The sequence below is a fragment of the Phyllobates terribilis genome, unplaced genomic scaffold (genome assembly GCF_046119375.1).
Source record: "Phyllobates terribilis strain yellow unplaced genomic scaffold, ASM4611937v1 Scaffold_9__5_contigs__length_417890890, whole genome shotgun sequence".
NCBI lineage: Eukaryota > Metazoa > Chordata > Amphibia > Anura > Dendrobatidae > Phyllobates > Phyllobates terribilis.
The window spans coordinates 287,521,519-287,542,054 of record NW_027362769.1 but is presented as its reverse complement, the minus strand read 5'-3'; the positions used below and the strand labels follow the sequence as shown (position 1 = coordinate 287,542,054).

General features: G+C 42.0%; 1 protein-coding gene across 1 annotated transcript in view; it reads right to left on the bottom strand.

Annotated features, from left to right (window-relative positions):
• Positions 1-20,536, bottom strand: part of DNAH7 (dynein axonemal heavy chain 7) — a 505,238-nt gene that overhangs the window by 330,076 nt on the left and 154,626 nt on the right. Inside the window, exons 14-18 of the mRNA XM_073647873.1 lie at positions 15,117-15,195; positions 14,328-14,552; positions 13,909-14,055; positions 9,075-9,760; positions 5,613-5,799 (exon numbers count right to left, since the gene is read on the bottom strand). Coding sequence (XP_073503974.1) covers positions 5,613-5,799; positions 9,075-9,760; positions 13,909-14,055; positions 14,328-14,552; positions 15,117-15,195 — 1,324 coding nt within the window. The remainder of the gene's footprint in view (positions 1-5,612; positions 5,800-9,074; positions 9,761-13,908; positions 14,056-14,327; positions 14,553-15,116; positions 15,196-20,536) is intronic.

Sequence of the window (20,536 nt, the reverse complement as noted above, 5' to 3'; positions counted from 1 at the left end):
AGAGCTAGTAGGGACAGGGGGCCCTCGCAGAATCTACACCGTAACATGTTGCGGCGCTGCACTTTTGAGGAGCCTATGGCTGCGAAGGAGGCATCTGCTCCTACCTTGAGAACGACAGAACCTCCAGTGGAGGAGGAGTGGTGGGTGGTTTCGGTCCCAGCATCTACACTGCATCCAGAGGTTGCTGGGCTACCACCCAGGGAAGAAGTTGTGCACCCAGTAGCTCCTTCTCCAATGTACGTACCCACTGTGTCCGATCCTACCGAGTACGCCAATTTTGTGAGGGGTGCAGGGTGGTAGTAGTGGCGAAGTACTGCTGTGGTGGTATATGCTCACCCTGACCGCCCACAAATAAAAGATAATGTCCGTGTTGTATTGTGATTTGCATGTAGTGCACAATACTCACAATCCCTTGTCCCTCCGTCTTCTTTAGGAGTCCAGCCGTTGAAGGCAAGCAATCACTGTCACACACAGTCTCTTTTATAAAAAGCAACTTTACTTAACTTTTTCTTCAGTTCAGTTATGGTCATTAACTCTAGAACGCATGACCATAAAAATCTACTTTTTCACATACCTGGGGCCTTTTAGGCCTGTGTGCAAATAACATGGAATAACTCATACAAAAATGACAAACAACTATATACCTGAGGAATACCTAGAGTTCAAAATTCTAACTAAAGTAATCTTGCAGAAAATAGAAAACAATTAACAGGGCGGGCCTGCGAGGCCCCAGGTATGCGTTCTAGGGTTAATACATTCTTTTGGGACATCACCGTTACAGTTTCAGCTTCCTCTACTGTCCCTTCCTGTCCTATCCTCAGAGTTAGATTTCCCGGTACCACAGCTTTCCAGAACATGGTCCTACTCTCCTCAGGTATGTTGCCGTCTGTTCTCCCCGCCTTGGGAGTAGTGAAGGCTGGCTCCATCAGTCCTTCTACAGGCCTCGGACGTTTAGGGAATTTTCCTCAGAGTTGTCCGCTTTATCATTCCCCAAGCTGCCTAACTCTTTCTATCATCCATCTGTATCTCTATGGACCTTCAGCCCCCAGGGCCCTGAACTTCTCCTCAGTCTTCTTCCAGCACAGACTTAAACATAACAAACAGCAACTACAGCTCTGACTGAACTGATTCCTGACAGGAATAACCGTTGCTACCCTCTGGCCTAAACTCCTCCCCTTTTTGAACTTGACCAATCAGCAACCGTCTCCGCTGGTCGCTGGGCAAACTTCTCCCTTCACCAATGAACTGCCGTATTCACCCACTAATAACGCACACTGAACTTCCTATACTCTAAACTCTGCCTTATCTTCTATGTACTAATAGGCCACCACAGCCTGCCAGCCCCAATATTCCTAAATAAAACACTAGGCAATGTGCTATGCTTTCCCTATATACTATATATAAATAACATTATACATTTCATTACTGTCACAAGAAGACAAGAGAACCACAAACAACAAAAACTGTTTAGTAAGGGAGAGGCACATGACTGCCCCTGTCACCCCCTTACAGATGCTGGGTGTGACACGCGGGGTAACCCCGCCCACAGCCCAGCGTCCACCGCGGGGACCACATCACTGATGTCACGCCCGGCAGAAGTCGGGGGTCACATGATGCCTGTGAGCGGCCAGGGATAGCACCACTCACAGGCAAGAACAGCAGAGGAAGGTAATTACAAAGATACTTATTTTCACCAGAAAAATAGATTGGCCAATTATTAATAGTAGTGGACAACCCATTTAAGCTACTGACAATCCACCACTGGCTGCTGCGCTCTGCACAGCAGTCAAGCTGACTTTGTCACTGGTCATTGAATGCTGCACATTGAAATTAAATGTGCAAATTGTAGCAGCCAGAGACAAAGTCATCTTGAATGCTGCGCTCTGCGAAAGAGAAAAAAGTGAAAGATAATCAATGGCGTAGCAATGAGAGTTACCTATTCTTTAAGGGGAAAGTTGTATCTTGTCCAAATGGACTATAAGCTATCACATAGCCCCACAACCTCAACATTTCCCTTAGAGATACAGCTTATTATGTTTAAAGGGATGTCTGATCACAAATACTGATCACCTATCCATAGGTTAGGTCATCAATATTAGTGAGGGCGCTGGGTGTCAGACACCCACCGATCTGATACTGATGACCTAACCAATGGATAGGTGATCAATATTTGTGATCAGACAACCCTTTAAGTAATATACTGATGTTACATCATATACTCTTGCTCATTGGACTGCATAGTTATCCATTGAGGTGCCCACTGGGGTGGTTAAAGCCACTATAGTTAAAGGGAATCAGTCACCCCCCTGGGACTTTTCAGACTTCTAGTATACGCATACAGGTGGTAGAAATGTGAATCTATACTTACCTGTATGTCCCATATTAGACGTCTTGTGGCTGTGTAATTGCTTTTTATTTATTGTGGGTTGCGCTGTGTTCCGGTCCGGGGGACGGGAAGAAATCCCGCCTACTTATTTAATTAAAATATTTCTCCCCTCCCATGCATGTCACAGTGCCCTGTGACGTGCAGTTCCCGTTGCCGGATCCTGCGCCTGCGCACTTCACGTTCTTCCACAAGGCGCATTTCCCTGGCATCTGTGTATCCTTAAAGAGCAGGGAACTTGTGCGCAGGCGTCGGCGAGTCACTCTGACTTCCCGGCGCCTGCGCACTAGATCCCTGCTCTACACTTGTACACAGACGGCAAGGAAATGCGCCCTGCAAAAACAGGTGGAGTGCGCAGGCACGGGATCCTGACAACAAGAATGCATGTCACAGGGCACTGTGACGTGCTGGAGAGGGGAGAAATATTTTAATTAACCCCTTCACCCCCGAAGATGGCTTGCACGTTAATGACCGGGCCAATTTTTACAATTCTGACCACTGTCAATTTATGAGGTAATGACTCTGGAACGCTTCAATGGATCCCACTGATTCTGAGAATGGCAGCTTTAGTCTTCGGGTCAGTATGTTTACAGCGATATGATATTTATATCTTTTTTTATGTTTTGACGCTTTTACACAATATTTTACAAAATATTTTTTTGTATTGCTTTATTCTGAGAGCTATAACTTTTTTATTTTTCGGATGATGGAGATGTATGGCGGCTTGTTTTTTGCGGGACAGGATGATGTTTTCAGCGGTACAATTTTTATTTGCATTCGTCTTTTTAATCGCGTTTTATTGCATTTTTTGTTTGGCGGTATGATGATAAAAAAAAAGAAGCAAAAACAATGCTTTATTTATTTATTTTTTTACCGTGTTCACTAAAGGGGTTAATTAGTGGGACAGTTTTATAGGTCAGGTCGTTCCGGATGCGGCAATACCACATATGTGTACTTTTATTGTTTTTTTTTTTCATAATAATATTTATTTATGGGTACAGTATATTTTTATTCTTTTGGATTATTTTTTTTCAAAATATTTTTACAATTTTTTTTTTTCACTCTCTGACACTTTTGGAACGTTTACACATTGTCTCACTATGGGACTTTCACTTTTTTCACTCTGATCGCCTGTATAGCATAGGGATGCAGCAGCATCCCTGTGCTATACAGGCTGTCAGAGCTGCAGAGGGAGAAGATACTTTGATCGTGCACTGCGCATGAAGTAATAGTACGTCATTGGCCCAATAGGCCCAGGGCACAATGACGTACTACTACCACATACGTCAGAAAGGGTTTAAACAAGTAGGCGGAATTTCTTCCCGTCCCCCGGACGGGAACACAGTGTACCCCACAATAAATAAAAAGAAATTTCACAGCCACAAGACCTCTACTATGGGCCATACAGGTAAGTATAGATTCACATTTCTGTATGCCCATATTAGAGGTCAGATAAGCGCCAGGGGGTGACAGATTCCCTTTAAGTTGCGCCACAACAGCTCTGCACAGCTGGATTGGGGGCCCATTAAATGGCAGTTTGACCCCCTTGGCTGAACCCCGAGCTATGCCTTTGCATATATAGAATAAGAAACTAAATAAATTGCCAGCGTTAAATTCAAAACTGAAAAATTATTTATTTGTAGAAACGGTTTTATCGGTTTACAAGCTTTACACTGGTTTACTCCAAGAAATGTTCTCTATACAGACTGTTTTATGCAGTCACCTTTAAAATCCTATGTCATTACCCAAGAAAGGTTTTCTTTTCCTATATTTTAGCAAACAGGAAATACACATTTTTAAGTAGCAATTATTCATAATTACCCTGACAGGTTAGACGCTTGAAAGATCACATTTGCATTACCTTTCATCCCAAAATGCTAAGAGCTAGCCCACATTATCATGAAAATAGAAGATAGAGCAAGTTTATTTCTGTTGCTCAGTAGGGAGGGAATGTCTGTTTTGATGCAAAGATACTTTTTTCTTTAACAAATTAATGTTTCGGCTGAATTAGAGTGCCATCTTGTGGAGGTTACATTAAATTACATTGGTTAGTACTAGGTACAGTACATGAGTGGAAATATCAACCCACGGATGAGTTTTTATTACAAATGAAAAAAAAAGCATTACATGTACAACCGATTAAGTGAATTACTCATACACCATTATGTACTGTAATATTATGACCATTTAATAGCTCAGAAAACCATTTTCTTCATCACTACTGGTTCAATATACATGTGCTTGCCTGTCCTCTTTATCACAGTTTGCATCAATTTATCTATTTCTTGTGACCTAGTTCTCAGTATATGAAGGCTCCTTAGGCAAATAACATCTGTTTCTGGAGATCCATCTCCTTCCCTATCCACCCCTATGCTGCTTCTGCATATAGTATTACTGTATTAGGACACCTACACTTTACACTTACAGGAGCTTTTATTATATCCCTATCTAGATCCGAAGATATTAAAAAGGAATTGGTCCCATTCATTGCAGGTAAAATAGCTTCCACCTTCCTAGAAAGACTTTCTACAAGATTGTGGAGTGTGTCAGTGCAAAGAGCATTTGTGAGGTCAAACATTGATGTCGATGGGCTTTTATGTCACGGCTATGTGTGGGATAGTCACATTCTTTCCATCACACTATTTCTTTAAAAACCTTAGTTGGGCCCCAGGACAAAGTCATTCTGCAACACAAAAGAGCCTTCCCCAAACTGTTCCCACATAGTTAGAAGCATGTCATTGCCAAAAATGCGTTGGCCTGGTGAAGAATTCAAGGAAACCCGTCATGTAAAATAACAATATTGACCAGCAGGTATGGGGTTAATCTGCAGGTTAATAGCAATCTGACACTGTGTGGCCACTGCCCTGAGAGCCCCTCTACCGGGAAGAAATGAACTTTATTCCCCCTGGCAACTTCGCTCTTTCAGTCATAGGGTTGGTTCTGCCATGGTTTCATTCACCACTGTGTATATAGAGCGGCGGCTGTAACTGCGCCAACCGCACTGACTGACAGCCGCCCCTAATACTGAGCCCTAATGCTGAGCCGGCTGTAAGTCATCCTTATCAGAAACGTTTGTAGCAGCAGACTGCATGGCAAGGGGCTGGATAGTATACACTTGTGGCAATGGGACTGAATGAAACACGTGAATTCAATGATTTAGAGTTGTCCCAATACTTCTGTCCATATGGAATATGTTGTCTAATAAGAAATGATCACTACAGCCACTTACCAATAAGACAAGTTTCATTAGGTCTCTCCAGGTCTTATCTACAGATGAGAATCTCCTTCCCTCTTCTGGCATCTGGGCCATTATATCTGGGGAACTGAATATGGGCTCCAAGTACAACCAAGTAGCCTGAACTTTTAGCCACTCATCTAGGATCTCTTGTAACAGCAATAATTTTCCTTCCCATTCTCTGTAAAGGAAACACAAGTCTTAAACTGCAAGTTTAATTGTATGAGGTAGGATATACATTGTAGGGCTCATATACACAGGCAGGGGCGCAACGATCGCGGTCGCAGAGGTCGTGACTGCGACTAGACCTGTGCGGGTGAGGTTCCTGCTGATGTCAACGCAAATTTCAACTGGATGTGTGTCCTTGGATACACATTCAGCTGAAGTGTATTGCAGTGCAGGGGTCCGTGGGTTGCAAAACATGCTGCCGGCCAATCAGAGGCCAGCAGCTGACGTCAGCGTGCACATGACTGGGGGCGCATTGCAGTGACGTCATGTTCTCCCATCGCTTCCACGCTGAAGTCAGCTGCCGGCATCAGAAGAGGACACCCCGTGGCAGGGGAGCGGAAGGAAGGTGAGTAGAATTATTATTTTTTCTATGCATTAAAGAACAGCGGCAGAATGGGGAACTTATACCAGGATGGGAGATATACATACCAGGAAGGGGCTCAGGATTCAAGACATTTATACCAGGATGGGGCCCAGGACGAGCCATATATACTAGGATGGGGAACATATATAACAGGATGGAGGTCATATATACCAGGATGGGGAACATATATACCATGATGGAGGATATATATATAAATGTATTATATAAATAAATGTATATACATACACACCCTAGGATAGGACCAAGATGAGGGATACATAATATGATGGGCCTAGGATGGGGGGCACATATACCAGGAAGAAGCCCAGGATGGGATACATTACTACATAATGGGGGGGGGCAACACGTATGTCCTTATAAGATTTAGAACGCTACATGTGCCCATACATCTGACCAACATGAGGGGGCGGATGGTGGTGTGGGTTGGGTGCGTGGGAAGGGAGGGGACAGGTCCAAATTTTGCACTGGGCCCCATTGTACTCCAGTTATGCCACTGTACATACAGTGCTGGCCAAAAGTATTGGCACCCCTGCAATTCTGTCAGATAATACTCAGTTTCTTCCTGAAAATGATTGCAATCACAAATTCTTTGGTATTATTATCTTCATTTAATTTGCCTTCAATGAAAAAAACACAAAAAGAATTGTCCTAAAGCCAAATTGGATATAATTCCACACCAAACCTAAAAAAGGGGGTGGACAAAAGTATTGGCACCCTTTGAAAAATCATGTGATGCTTCTCTAATTCGTGTAATTAACAGCACCTGTAACTTACCTGTGGCACCTAACAGGTGTTGGCAATAACTAAATCACACTTGCAGCCAGTTAACATGGATTAAAGTTGACTCAACCTCTGTCCTGTGTCCTTGTGTGTACCACATTGAGCATGCAGAAAAGAAAGAAGACCAAAGAAATGTCTGAGGACTTGAGAAACCAAATTGTGAGGAAGCATGAGCAATCTCAAGGCTACAAGTCCATCTCCAAAGACCTGAATGTTCCTGTGTCTTCCGTGCGCAGTGTCATCAAGAAGTTTAAAGCCCATGGCACTGTGGCTAACCTCCCTAGATGTGGACGGAAAAGAAAAATTGACGAGAGATTTCAACGCAAGATTGTGCGGATGGTGGATAAAGAACCTCGACTAACATCCAAACAAGTTCAAGCTGCCCTGCAGTCCGAGGGTACAACAGTGTCAACCCGTACTATCCGTCGATGTCTGAATGAAAAGGGACTGTATGGTAGGATACCCAGGAAGACCCCACTTCTTACCCCGAGACCTAAAAAAGCCAGGCTGGAGTTTGCCAAAACTTACCTGAGAAAGCCTAAAACGTTTTGGAAGAATTTTCTCTGGTCAGATGAGACAAAAGTAGAGCTTTTTGGGAAAAAGCATCAACATAGAGTGTACAGGAAAAAAAAAAGAGGCATTTAAAGAAAAGAACACGGTCCCTACAGTCAAACATGGCGGAGGTTCCCTGATGTTTTGGGGTTGCTTTGCTGCCTCTGGCACTGGACTGCTTGACCGTGTGCATGGCATTATGAAGTCTGAAGACTACCAACAAATTTTGCAGCATAATGTAGGGCCCAGTGTGAGAAAGCTGGGTCTCCCTCAGAGGTCATGGGTCTTCCAGCAGGACAATGACCCAAAACACACTTCCAAAAGCACTATAAAATGGTTTTAGAGAAAGCACTGGAGACTTCTAAGGAGGCCAGCAATGAGTCCAGACCTGAATCCCATAGAACACCTGTGGAGAGATCTCAAAATGGCAGTTTGGAGAAGGCACCCTTCAAATATCAGGGACCTGGAGCAGTTTGCCAAAGAAAAATGGTCTACAATTCCAGCAGAGCATTGTAAGAAACTCATTGATGGTTACCGGAAGCGGTTGTTCGCAGTTATTTTGGCTAAAGTTTGTGCAACCAAGTATTAGGCTGAGGGTGCCAATACTTTTGTCCGGCCCTTTTTTGGAGTTTTGTGCGAAATGATCAATGATTTGATTTTTGCTTCATTCTCTTTTGTGTTTTTTCCTTGCAAGCAAATTAAATGAAGAGAATAATACCAAAGAATTTGTGATTTCAATAATTTTCAGAAAGAAACTGAGTATTATCTGACAGAATTGCAGGGGTGCCAATACTTTTGGCCAGCACTGTATGTATATTATACTGAGCAGATTTATGGCACCCATAGAATTCTATGGGACACTGATGTACCATTATTTGCCTCGGAGTTCGTGCAGGGATTTTTGGTCAACTTTAATATGTAATAATAATTGTAGTAATAGAAAAAAAGTGATTCTAAATTTAAGGGGTGTTTAGAGATGAAATGGAAATACCTGTACAGCGTCCAACTGGGGTGCCAAGGGCCTGCCAGTAACATTGACTATGTGAGCCCACTTTCAGATACAAGCAAATATTACATTACCTTCTTTCACAAATTCGCCTATGCTTCTATATAATAATAATAATAATAATAATAATAATAAATAGGCAGTTTGTTAAATGAACGATGACAAGGTGTTTTGTCTGTACTATATTGAGTACTGGGCCAACTATTGCTCATGTTGGGGCCCACTAGGTGATTCACTTGTTCCCCTGAGGGCCAGTCCAAGCCTGCCTATCTATATGTGGCAGCCAGAGATTATAGAAACAGATGAATGGGTTGTACTATACGGTTTCCGTATCTGTATAGGAGTCACAGATACATTTTCTGAAGCTGTGACTATCGTTACTTCCAGTATATATTTCCATATATCAGTTAGCAGTAGCAACATTTAATTTCAGAAAATGTATTTAATTTCCAAATGAATGTTTATAATACAAGGTGACCACCTTAGACTCCTAACTATCCATTACCTTATTTCATTTTCAAACGCCTTAATAAATGGAGACCCTCTCATGGTTTGTGTCTTCACAATGTGATCATCCAGCAGCATCTGGATATCATCCACAGCTGATAAAATATAGGTCCCAGTTTCACGATATGAAAGTAAAGTGAACTCCATTGGGTCCCACTCAGAAATCATTTTCTCCATTGCTTTCTCCAATGAGTATTCCTTGCTTGCACACTCACTAATGCCTTCAAATCTGTCCAAATATGGCTGGAGATTCATGTCCAAAAACTTATTAACACTAGTGTCCGCTTGGGGTTTAATAGGGTAACCAACCACAGCAGAAATCGCCTCCCAGTGCCTGTCGCGTAATCCTGGATTACAGACCACCTGGATCAGGGGGATGATTAGCTTGAATTCTTCTACCTTCTGTTTGATGTTCAGCGTTAGAGAATGAGCATTAGGAGAGCTGGTAAATGTTCTCTCCAGCTTGTACAGTAATCTCCAGTAATTTTCCACATCTTGCTCTACAAGATCAGGGTTCACTGTGGTATAAGAACCTTCCATCCAATTTTTATACTTCATGTTAAACTCCACTACAATCTCATAGAGTTTGAGATATGGATTAAGAGAGTCTTGAATCTTTTTCCTTTGTGGATATTGTGACGCTGCCCAGCCGTATGCTTCCTCCTCCAAGTTAAGCTGATCAACCTGAAATTTTAAATAGCTCAGTAAATATCAAACTTTTAATGACAAAATACACCTAAGAAATGCTGTGACAACACAGCATTTCTTCTTAATTATCCAAACGTATAAATCAGTAGGCCAGGAGCCATACACCTTTATTTTTATGTTGACCTTTGAATTTGTGTTCTTCTTTGGTTGATCAACACTGACTATTGTTTGTAAAATCTGAATGTTTATTACTTGAGTTGATATTTGGTAATTGATGAATGGCTGTTATTTACATCTTATATCAGCTCCTACAATGTATCGTCTGCTAGTTTTTCAATACAGCGACTCAGGATCTTTGAACAATGGATGTTTGCTAGATATGATAAATACCACTGTAGGGTGTTTCCAGTCAACATTGAGGGATGAGCTGTGGATACTCCAGCACTGTGAATTAATATCATGAGCCCTCACCCTTTACCTGTGGATGTGTGCTTGAAAAGACAATTGTGAACTATTTACGGGGCATATGCCTCTGTATCAAGGAGATTTTACAAAGAGATAGCCAAGAGAGACTCTTCAGCATAGTAACCAGGAGACATGGCTCCATCAGGAGGAATACAGATCTACTCCATATCACTGAACTCTCACAGACGTTATGAGGAAACCCAGGGTGGGACAATCAGGTCACATGCCTACATACCTCACTGCCCTATTCCCAGCGGACCAATGGAAGGGTGAGGCTTTGTAACTTGCAACATCTTGTGTATTTGCTGGGACTGTTCTATACGTTATTATCTGTTTGGTGGTTCAATAAAGTATTGCCACACTGTTTTACCCTCATCCTGTGTTATCCGAGTAGTATTACGTCCACAGGAGACCCCGTGTCTCCACAGCAACTTTCTAGCATAATAGAGTTAAAAACTTTTATAGTAAGGGCAGGTACAGAGGAGCATATTTCTTGTTGTCATTTGCATAATCAACCTAATTCTCTCGGATGAGAAAATCTATGTCCGTCTTTTTCCTACCCTCATGGGCAGGCTAGTTGCATTACAGGTGGACACAAATAACTCACGTAAGAATCACGTTACCCCTAGGCCAATAGGTGGAAGTCACATCTCAACATCCTGTAATATAGATGTGTTCTTCCTTACCTTTTCTCTTATCTCAAAATATTTCAAGATGTGTGGCATGAAATCCACATGTTTTTGCAGGTAAACATGTTAAAGAGGTTGAGGTTGTCCACTACTTTTTCATTGATTACCTATCCTCAAGACAGGTTATCAGTGTCTGATCGGCCGGGGTCCGACACCCGGCACCCCCGCTGATCAGCTGTTATTGGTATCGGCGGTCGGAAAAACTCACTTGTGGAGCTGGCCATCTTCTGGTAGTGGCCGAGGCTTGGTAGTACACATCCACCTCCTATTCAAATCAATAAAAGGCAGATGTGCAGTACCCTCCAGCGGCCACTATCAGAAGTCAGCCAGCTCCGCAAGTGAGTACTCCGACACCAGTAACAGCTGATAGACGGGGGTGCCGGGTGTCAGACTCTGGCCGATCAGACATTGATGACCTATCCTAGGGAGAGGTCATCAATGTAAAAGTAGTGGACAACCTCTTTAAACACCAGCAAAAAAATTGAAGCAAATGTAAAACTGGTCAGAAAAATATACATTGGCGCACAGGGGTGTACATTTGAAATTACATCTTAGTCATTGGGATTCAATATTTCTACCAAAGCAGTTTTGAAAAAGTTTGAAATAAAAAGATATTCATACATACACTGATAAGCAAAAGGGTAACAATGTCTTGATCTTTTGACTTTCAGGCTCCACATCTCACTATACACTACTGCTTCGAACGTGAGACTATCATCATTTTATAGACAATCATCTTGGCTATCTCATACATAAATTTGACTTGCAATTATTTAGCATATGAATAGTTATGCAGATTCTTGTCCTGTCAGTGCATTGTTAGTGTTTTTCTCAAAGCAGTAGTGGATGGTGAGATATGGAGCCTGAAAGTCAAAAGTTCAACACATTGTTACCCTTTTGCTCGTCAGTGTATGCATCAAATTCACCAGTATTGTATGTATAATTCCTCCAAGTTCATGGGTTATTAATGTTGTTCTTGTTGATTTATGCAAAGTTATTTCTACAAAAGTTTGGGGTAGATGAGCACCATTCTCTCCGGTGTGGATACTTTTAGGCTTGCTTACTCATTTGGTGAGGTCTCCCTTGTATTCCTATTACTGCGGATCTTTTTTACCTGTTGGTGGTCACTACAAGTCTGTGGTGTTTTAGACCTCTACACATACATAGTGTGGCATACTGTCCATGCTGTTACACTGTATTTGATGATGACCTTGCCCATTTCAGTGTGTGCACATTACATTTATATCTGTGTTTGTGCCTATTCTGTTTATTATTGTCAGAAGAAAGTGGAATATTTTTCCACTGTATGGTGTTTGTGCTCATTGTATAAGAACTGCTTGTACAAAGTACAAGGAAAAACAACAACAGCCTGGCAGCACACTGTAATTATAAAAGACACAGCGGTGGTAAACAATAAATTATTATATAATAGATCTGTGGACGGCATATGCATATAGATCTACAGGGAAATCAGGTTCATTAGAAATAACCAACATATGCAAATATAAAATAAAAGTCATTTCAGAGAATAATCATTTCCATCAAGTATAACATAACTGTGTAAACAAGAAATACAGTAAAACACTATGTCAAAATAAAGGCCACAAAGATAAAGACCTCCAAAGAGTCTGCTAGAGTAAGATGCACCAGACTCCTTAATTTGGTGCATCATTCAGTCTGTTGAATGAATTGGGCCCAAAGTGCCCCAAAAAAAATTTAGAGTTTTGGGTTTAAATAGTAAAAAAAACCTGACCAGCACCTTCTAAGTGTGAACTGGTGCCAGCTGCATGAATTACATAGTACAAATAAAAAAAAGCGCATCTTGGCCATAGTGGAGTGCTGCTACGCTTTTTTATAGGTAAATGTCTCTGTTTCTATTGATTCAATGGAAAAAGGTGGAGATTGTGTGAGGGATTTCAAGAACACACATGTTGTTTGTTGCATATTTTCCCATTTAAATCAACAGGAAGCTTATTCAAATAGTATTTGGGTATGTGCATATGGTGTCTTTTAGATGCCAGTGTACCAGCATAATTTTTGAACCAAGAGAAGCTGAAAGAAAACACGTTGCAGTCAACATCTTTTTTGTATTATTTCATATATAAAATGGTGGCGGCTTCCAAGCAGAAGCCACCTAAAGAATGTTCCGTTCATTTCTTTTTAGATGCTTCACGGCTTTTGAAGCCTGAAGCAATTACAAAAAACAGGACAAAGACACACAAAGTGAATGAGCAACAACTGTTTTGCGTAAATACATGCTTCTTCAGGCTTCATCCAACAGAACCAGAAGAAGCGTGTACATATGCGAAACGGCTGTTGCTCATTCACTTTGTGTGTCTCTGATAACCATCCCATGACCGAATAACTTTGCTTTCTGATTTAATTGCCAGTGGTGAGTGTCACTTTCCATGTCTTCCTATTCTGTTTTTTGAAGTTTCAAGTTGGATATTTTTTAAGCTAAGCACCACGGGGTCTAAGCATATACTCCAAGTATTTTGATCCATGGGATTTCTTTGATAGTGGGTGTGCTAAGCAGTGCCAGTATTTTCTTTTTTTCTTTTTACTATTGTGCTTTATAATAAGGATTTTGAAGCACAATCCTTGTAAAAATAGATTTGTGTTAGCACGCCTTGTGACAAATATTTAAAATGCTAAATTTCTACAGTAAAATTCCCAACTACAAAATCTTCACCAAGTAGTTGTGACTAATATCATTGAACATAAGCTGCAAATGATGCACTGGGTGTAATCCATAGTGTAAATCAGCAGCTTAAATTGATCTGCAGTGGATTTAAAACTGGCACTAAAGGTGATTTTAAGCTGAAAATTGATTTATTCATGTACCATATGGATGAGTTTTGGCAAAATCTCATTCAAAATGCAACTATAGTAATACGCTGCGAATTATCCTCCAACAAATTTATGGCGGAAAATCGAGCGTGTATTCGGTACGTGGACACATGCCCTAACATTTTAGGTGAGAAAAAAATGAATATTATACAGTAACACACAGTAAACACAAACACTAACCTTTTCAATGGCTTGTTCCAACTTGGAATTTAGCGACTGTGCTTTTTTCAGGTATCTGTTCACCTCCTGGATATCACCATACGCTTCAAGTTCTTTAACTTGCTTTCCATAGCTCTCTAATTCTTCAATAAACCTCTCACAACGCAACTGTACAATAATCAAAGTTTCATTGAAAAAAAAAAACAAGTTCACAACTTTAAAAAAAATATTGTACATATTTTGTACACAGAAGAATGAAAGCTACAAAGCACATTCTGTGTGACGCAAATTGCTGTTATCGCAGTGTAATAAATGTCTATATAATTTATAAAACACTCAGGAAACAAATCCATTTCATTACTTCATTATATAAAACAAGTGACGTCAGATAATGTGTAATCTCAGCAATATATGTGTAACTAAATGTATATATTGCTGACCTTCAGTCCTTCTTGATACTGTTCAGTCTTGTCCTTAATTATCTTTCTGTGCTCCTCAAAAACGTCTCCCATTCGGCCGTGCCACTGAAAGGTACTATTGTTCAAACGAATATCGGAAGGAGACAAAGTTACATAATCCACAAGGAACAAAAGGCGATTTTTGGATTCTACAAGTTTCTGCTCCATAAACATCATATCCTGAGCTTCCACCTTCTTTATGTATTCCTGGGGAAGAAACAAAAGAAAACAATTTACATTATTTAATTACTCAAAATCATTATAATTTTCTACTTGTGTGGGATTCACAAGATAGCCAATAATTCCCGAAATATCAGTGCTCTTAAAAAATAAGAACAATACTGGAATTTCATATGAATACAGTCTGATGTCTAGATAATCTATAGCTGCAAATTGAGGGGTATTAAAGTATCACTTTTCCATCAGCAGGTCCGGTATCATCACATTTCTAAAGATCTGAGAGGTCGCTGTAGCCAAGCGGCAGGTATCATACACCTGTCCTAATCTAATGAATAGCACGGGTCATGGATACCTGCCACTCGTGCACTGTACCTGTCGCTGCTCACCTTTCCTATACATAAAGGATGCTCAGCACACCCAGAATAAGTGTTTTCTGGAGTATCCACACTACAGAGCTAAACCGTGGTAAAGAACCAAATCTGTATTTTTTGGGTAATCCAAATTGCTGAATTTTTACGTATGTTCCAAATTTCAAGAAAGGTATTCAGATTTTCATTCTTCTTCACTGGAAAAAAGTTTAGCCAGACATACCTTTAATTCCATGAGTTCTTGAGTATTTGGGGGAGTGCTGAGAGCCTTTTCTGCAATTTTTTCAAATTCATCACAGAGCCTGTAAAATATATAATATTGTTTACTTATTAAAAGTTGTAAGGCTATGTGCCCACGATGCAGAAGTGCTGCATATTTTTTACGCTTCTCCCTGGCAGGAAAAACGCATGCATTTTTTACATGCGTTTTTCCCGCCAGGTAGTAGCGTTTGTGAAGTGTCTTTGCATGCATTTCTGCATGTGGGTTATCAAACGCTTTTCCAAGCGATTTTAGCATCAGTTGGAAAAGTGCTTGACAACTTGTTCACACTATATAAATCAATGCAACCGGCATGGATTTATAGTAGTGTGACAAAGTTAGTTAAAAAAAAAGAAGAAAATGGTAAAAAATAAAGTTTATACTCACCTTCCGGTGTCCTCCCGGTGTTCTCTCTGCCACGTCCGGTGTGTTGGGCGGCTCGCGGTGGTGTGAAGGACCTGCGGTGACGTCTTTGAGCCATGTAATGGGTCACATGACTCAGTGATGTCATGGCAGGTCCTTCACAACAGCGGGAGCATTGCAATAGACCGGACGGAGCAGACAAAACACCGGGAGGACATCAAAAGGTGAGTATAAACTTTATTTTTTATTTTAAATTCCTTTTCTACAGTTTCTATGGTACCCAGGTCTGGATGAGAGTCTCCTCTTCTCCAGACTTGGGTACCATCCGCACATAGAAAAACATAATATCCGTGTGTACAAATGTACTGACACGGATATTATGCATATCAATGCAAGTCAAAGGCGGCGATTACGCTGCGTGTCCGCAAAATTAATGGACATGCTGCGGATTTTTGAGCGCAGCATAAACGCTGCGGAAAAATCCGCAGCATGGGCATTGACATTGCGGCTTGTCATTGGGGACCATGGGGGGCGGATTGCCAGGCGTTTCCCAAGCGTTTACGCTGCGGAAATTCCACAGCATATACGCTTGTAAAACGCTACGTGGGCACATACCCTAAAACTCGCATAAACCATTGCCACTGCTACACATAATTTATTCTACTTATAAGATACTCAATTTCATATTACACTCCTCACCATTGAAATTGCAGCACCAAGAAGGAAAAGTAAAGGAATTATGGAAATCACACGATGGATAGACATGTTAATGATACGAAAATCATGGAAAAATGGAAACAAAACTTTCAAAACATCTCGATTTATTCATTATCAAGTATGAGTGCCAAACACAGAAATAACGCACTTACAACTCTTGGCTGCTGTCAATGAGATTATTAATGGTTGTCTGAGGAATGTTCCGCCATGCTGAATGCACTTGGGAACAGAAACTCCTTTGCCGACCAATGACGTCACGGATGTGCTCTATGGGAGACATGTCCAGAGAACTTGCAGACCATGATAGCATGTTTAGGCCACACAGGCTGCTTACAGTAGCACAAGCAACATGTGGCCTGGCGTTTTCATGTTAAAAAATGTCTCCTGGAAGACTTGGAGAAATCATGATACCACTGGTTCCATGACCAAATCAATGTATCAATGTAACCCTCAGCTGTTAGTTTACCTAGAATGAAGACTATAGGGGTCCAGCTACTGTACATCATTCCACTCCACACCAGTGTGACGTTCCCTTGTGAAGGCCTCTTCATGATGTTGACTGTGTGGCTTCCAGATAATTGCATCCAATAAAATAGCAGGACTCATTGCTGAGGAGGATAAACCTCTATTCCAGTCTCCATTGCCATCTAGCTCTGCACCATGATACCTTTTGGAGGATCTGGTGTGAGGTCAATGAAGAGGCCTTCATGAGGAAACGTCATACAAGTCTTTTTCCCAAGACTATGGTGTAAAGTGGCATCATTTACCGTAGCTGAACCCCTCTAGTCATCATTCCAGGTACACTAAGAGCTCAATGTTACATTGATTTGGTCCTGGAACCAGTAGTATGGCCATTTCTCCCAAGCCCATGCCAGGCCGCATGTTACTCAGAGAATATACTTTGAAAATCCAGCTCTGGTGGCATGGCCTGGACATGACACAGAGGAAGCACACACTGAGAGCTCTCTCCTCAGACCGACGCACACTGAGAGCGCTTTCCTCAGACCCTGTTCCAAGGGGAATTACAAGAAATTTACAGCCTCCCACATGCCATACATTATGGGAAAGACAACAGACCATAGTATAATCTGAGGTCCTGCATACATGTCAGCACATCAGGTATGCAGCGTTTCTTATCAGAGGGCTCCTCTTCTCGGACATTAGCCGGAACCATTACTGTCTCATCTCAGTGTGGAACAAGAAGCAGTCCTAACCCTCAAACCACTGAAGTCTGTAACTCCTGCACCAACTACTCCTCTCTTAACGTGGGCCTCACAAGATAACAGCTCCACATGTCTTCCTGTACTTTCACCGAAGCCCACATACTCAGCAGCGTTGGCTTCACAGGGGACTTTACCCCCCCTCCCCCAGCCACAGGGGATTCTGTTATGGGGAACGCCATAATTGATTTGAAACATCATATTGCATTTATCCCTACTAAACAACTAAACAAGACATGGAGCAATATATACCGAGGCTGGAGACCACATACAAAACTGAAATGCATTCCTCCACTTCTAGCCTGTTACAGTTTAATGACAAAGTTCAGAGATGAGAGGACTGTCATAAAAGTTGTGGTCATCATAATGCTCATAAACAAACACCGGATCTTCACAGCCAGCAAATAAACAGTCTGTTTAATATAGCTGAGGACCAAGAAAATCGCAATCGTGGCAATAATATCCGGATAAGGGTATACCTGAAAGCATCAATGCACAAGTGATTATGCCAACACTACAGACATTATTCAATAATATTCTTGCTAATCCTATTGATAAGGAGCTGGAGATTGACAGAGCGCACTGTACACTAGGCCCTTGTGGCTCAGATCCTGAGCGTCCAAGGGACATTATCTGTCGCATACATTTTTTCAATGCAAAAAAAGGCCATTATAAGTGAAGCAAGGGAGTTGGGCCCTGTTGATTTCAATGGAAAACGCATCCACTAACAGGAGCTCTATGGAACACTCGCTCCGTCTGCAACAAACTTTCCTACATCCATGGTCTTTTCATTACTAACAAACTTTCCTTCCTCGCCATCACTGAAACCTTGCTCAGCCCCCCTGACACAGCCTCTCCAGCTACACTTTCGTATGGTGGATTCCATCTTTCTCACATACCCCGCTCCAATGGCAAGCATGGTGGAGGAGAAGCTTTTCTTCTGTCAGATAACTGCTCTTTACCCATATCCCACTACAACCCTCCATTGCTCTCCCCTCTTTTGAGGTGCATTATGTGTGCATCTATTCCCCCTCCAACTGGCCGTCATTTACCGCCCCCAGGACCAGCCACCACTTTTTTCGACCACTTCACCACCTGGCTGCTTCATTTCCTTTCCGCTGACATCCCCACTATCATCATGGGTAACTTCAACATCCCCATTGACACGTCCCACACATCTGTCTCTAAGCTTCTATCCCTCACTTACTCCTTCAGCCTTGCTCAATGGTCTTGTTATAGCAGAAGATGAGGCCCCTCAAGTTCAAAGACCCCATCTATGCTATATAAGTCTGAAAGTTACTTTAGGTCAAAACAACAACAGCGGCTGAATGTTCCTTCCTTGTATCAATAATGTGTCTTTGCTAGAAGATAATGTGGCCTTGCTAGCCAGATACGTCTAATTAAATGTTTCAAAGCATACAGAAACTAGTTTTTTTGCTTGCGCAGCTAAATTGTATAATCGAACCATATATGGTAAATCCGTTTCCTGCCTTCAGGGTGTATATTAACCCTGTGTTTGTAATAAAGTTTAGAGCTTGTTGACACATACATCCTGTCCTGTGTCTCATTCTCTCCGATATCGTAATCCAAGGATAGAAGACCCAGAATGCAGTGACGACAGCTGGCGCCTGAACAGGGACCTTGAGTTAATCTACCCAGGGGTGCTCGACCGGTCCGAGACGTGGGACGAGTGAAGCTCTCTGTTGGTGATATATACAGTGCTGAGGTAAGAATAACTGTTATATTCTACCTAATTATATCACTACATAGAAGAGACTCCCTCACCCCCGAGCGGTCGGCTCCCAGGTAATTCACAGATTGTTGTCTGGCTCAGGTCCCTTTGAACCAGTAGAATTCCCTCAGATAAATTGATAGTCCTGCCATTCTATCCTTTGGAAAAACTTAAGAATGACAGTATGGATCCGATGATTGTGTTGTGGGTGTGTCTTGGGATCGGTGTTTTTGGTCTGTTTTTCTGGCTGGCATATAAGTCCTGGAAGGCTAGTAGTGGTGTGGTTCAGAAACCTTTGTGGCCCATTGTCTAAGTGACCATTGTCTAAGTGACTGAGGAGTCTACTCTAAGTGAGGAGAACCAAAAGAATGGGGAACCAAAATGCCAAAGAAGGCATTACAGCCAAAGACTTAGTAGTACGCAGAGAAGGGAAACAGGCACTGATTGGAATTGACAAAATATTGTGTAAAGCGGGAATGAATGAGAATGGAGAGATGAACGGAGAGAAATGGAAATCCTTCTTTAACTCCTATCATGGATGGCTGAAAGATAAGGGTCTGTTGAAGACAGTGGATGTATGGATGAATGCATGCGCTTATTTTGAAGGAAAGATTGAAGAACTAGGAGACGGATGTTACAGACTGACAAAAACCGGAATGACAGATTTTCCTCCCTGTCCACCCCTGACGTCACCCCCACCCCAGTACCAGAATTCCCAGGAACCCAATTGTTGGGTTTGCCCCAGATGTGGACAGCAGAATCCCTTGACAGTAGACATCTGTGTGGCATGTGGAGGACCGAGACCCCACCCAGCTAGTCTTTTTCCAATGAGAACAATAGTAATACCGAGAGCCCCAGGTGCACCGGGAGCGGACCAGCAAGTCCCAGGACAAGAACCCCGCACGGTGTTAATATATAGACCGTGGAGTCCCTCAGAGCAATTGGCACTGATCTCCCAGCTGCCAGATCGGTCCCAGTCCCCTATGGGTTTTGCCAGAAGGGTAAGAACCATACAGGATACGTATAATGCAACTAGGTTGGATTTACAGGGAATAATAAAAGGAAAATTGGCAGATGAGGCACGATATGACAGACTGACTGACGAAACGTACAAGCAATACCCAAATAGAACAGGGCCGGAAGATGCGTAAGATAATAATGCAGCGGCCGGTGTTTCATTTGCTGCTGCCTTGATTAAGGCATGCAAAGAGAGACAGGGTGACAAAGCGGTCACGTTAGAGGACAGAACCCAGGGAAAAGAGGAGGACCCCAAGGACTATTTTTGGGCTCTGAAGAAAGCATGGAGTGAGATGCGTTTTAATGAAGGAAATAAGACTAGTGAGAGGGTCCTA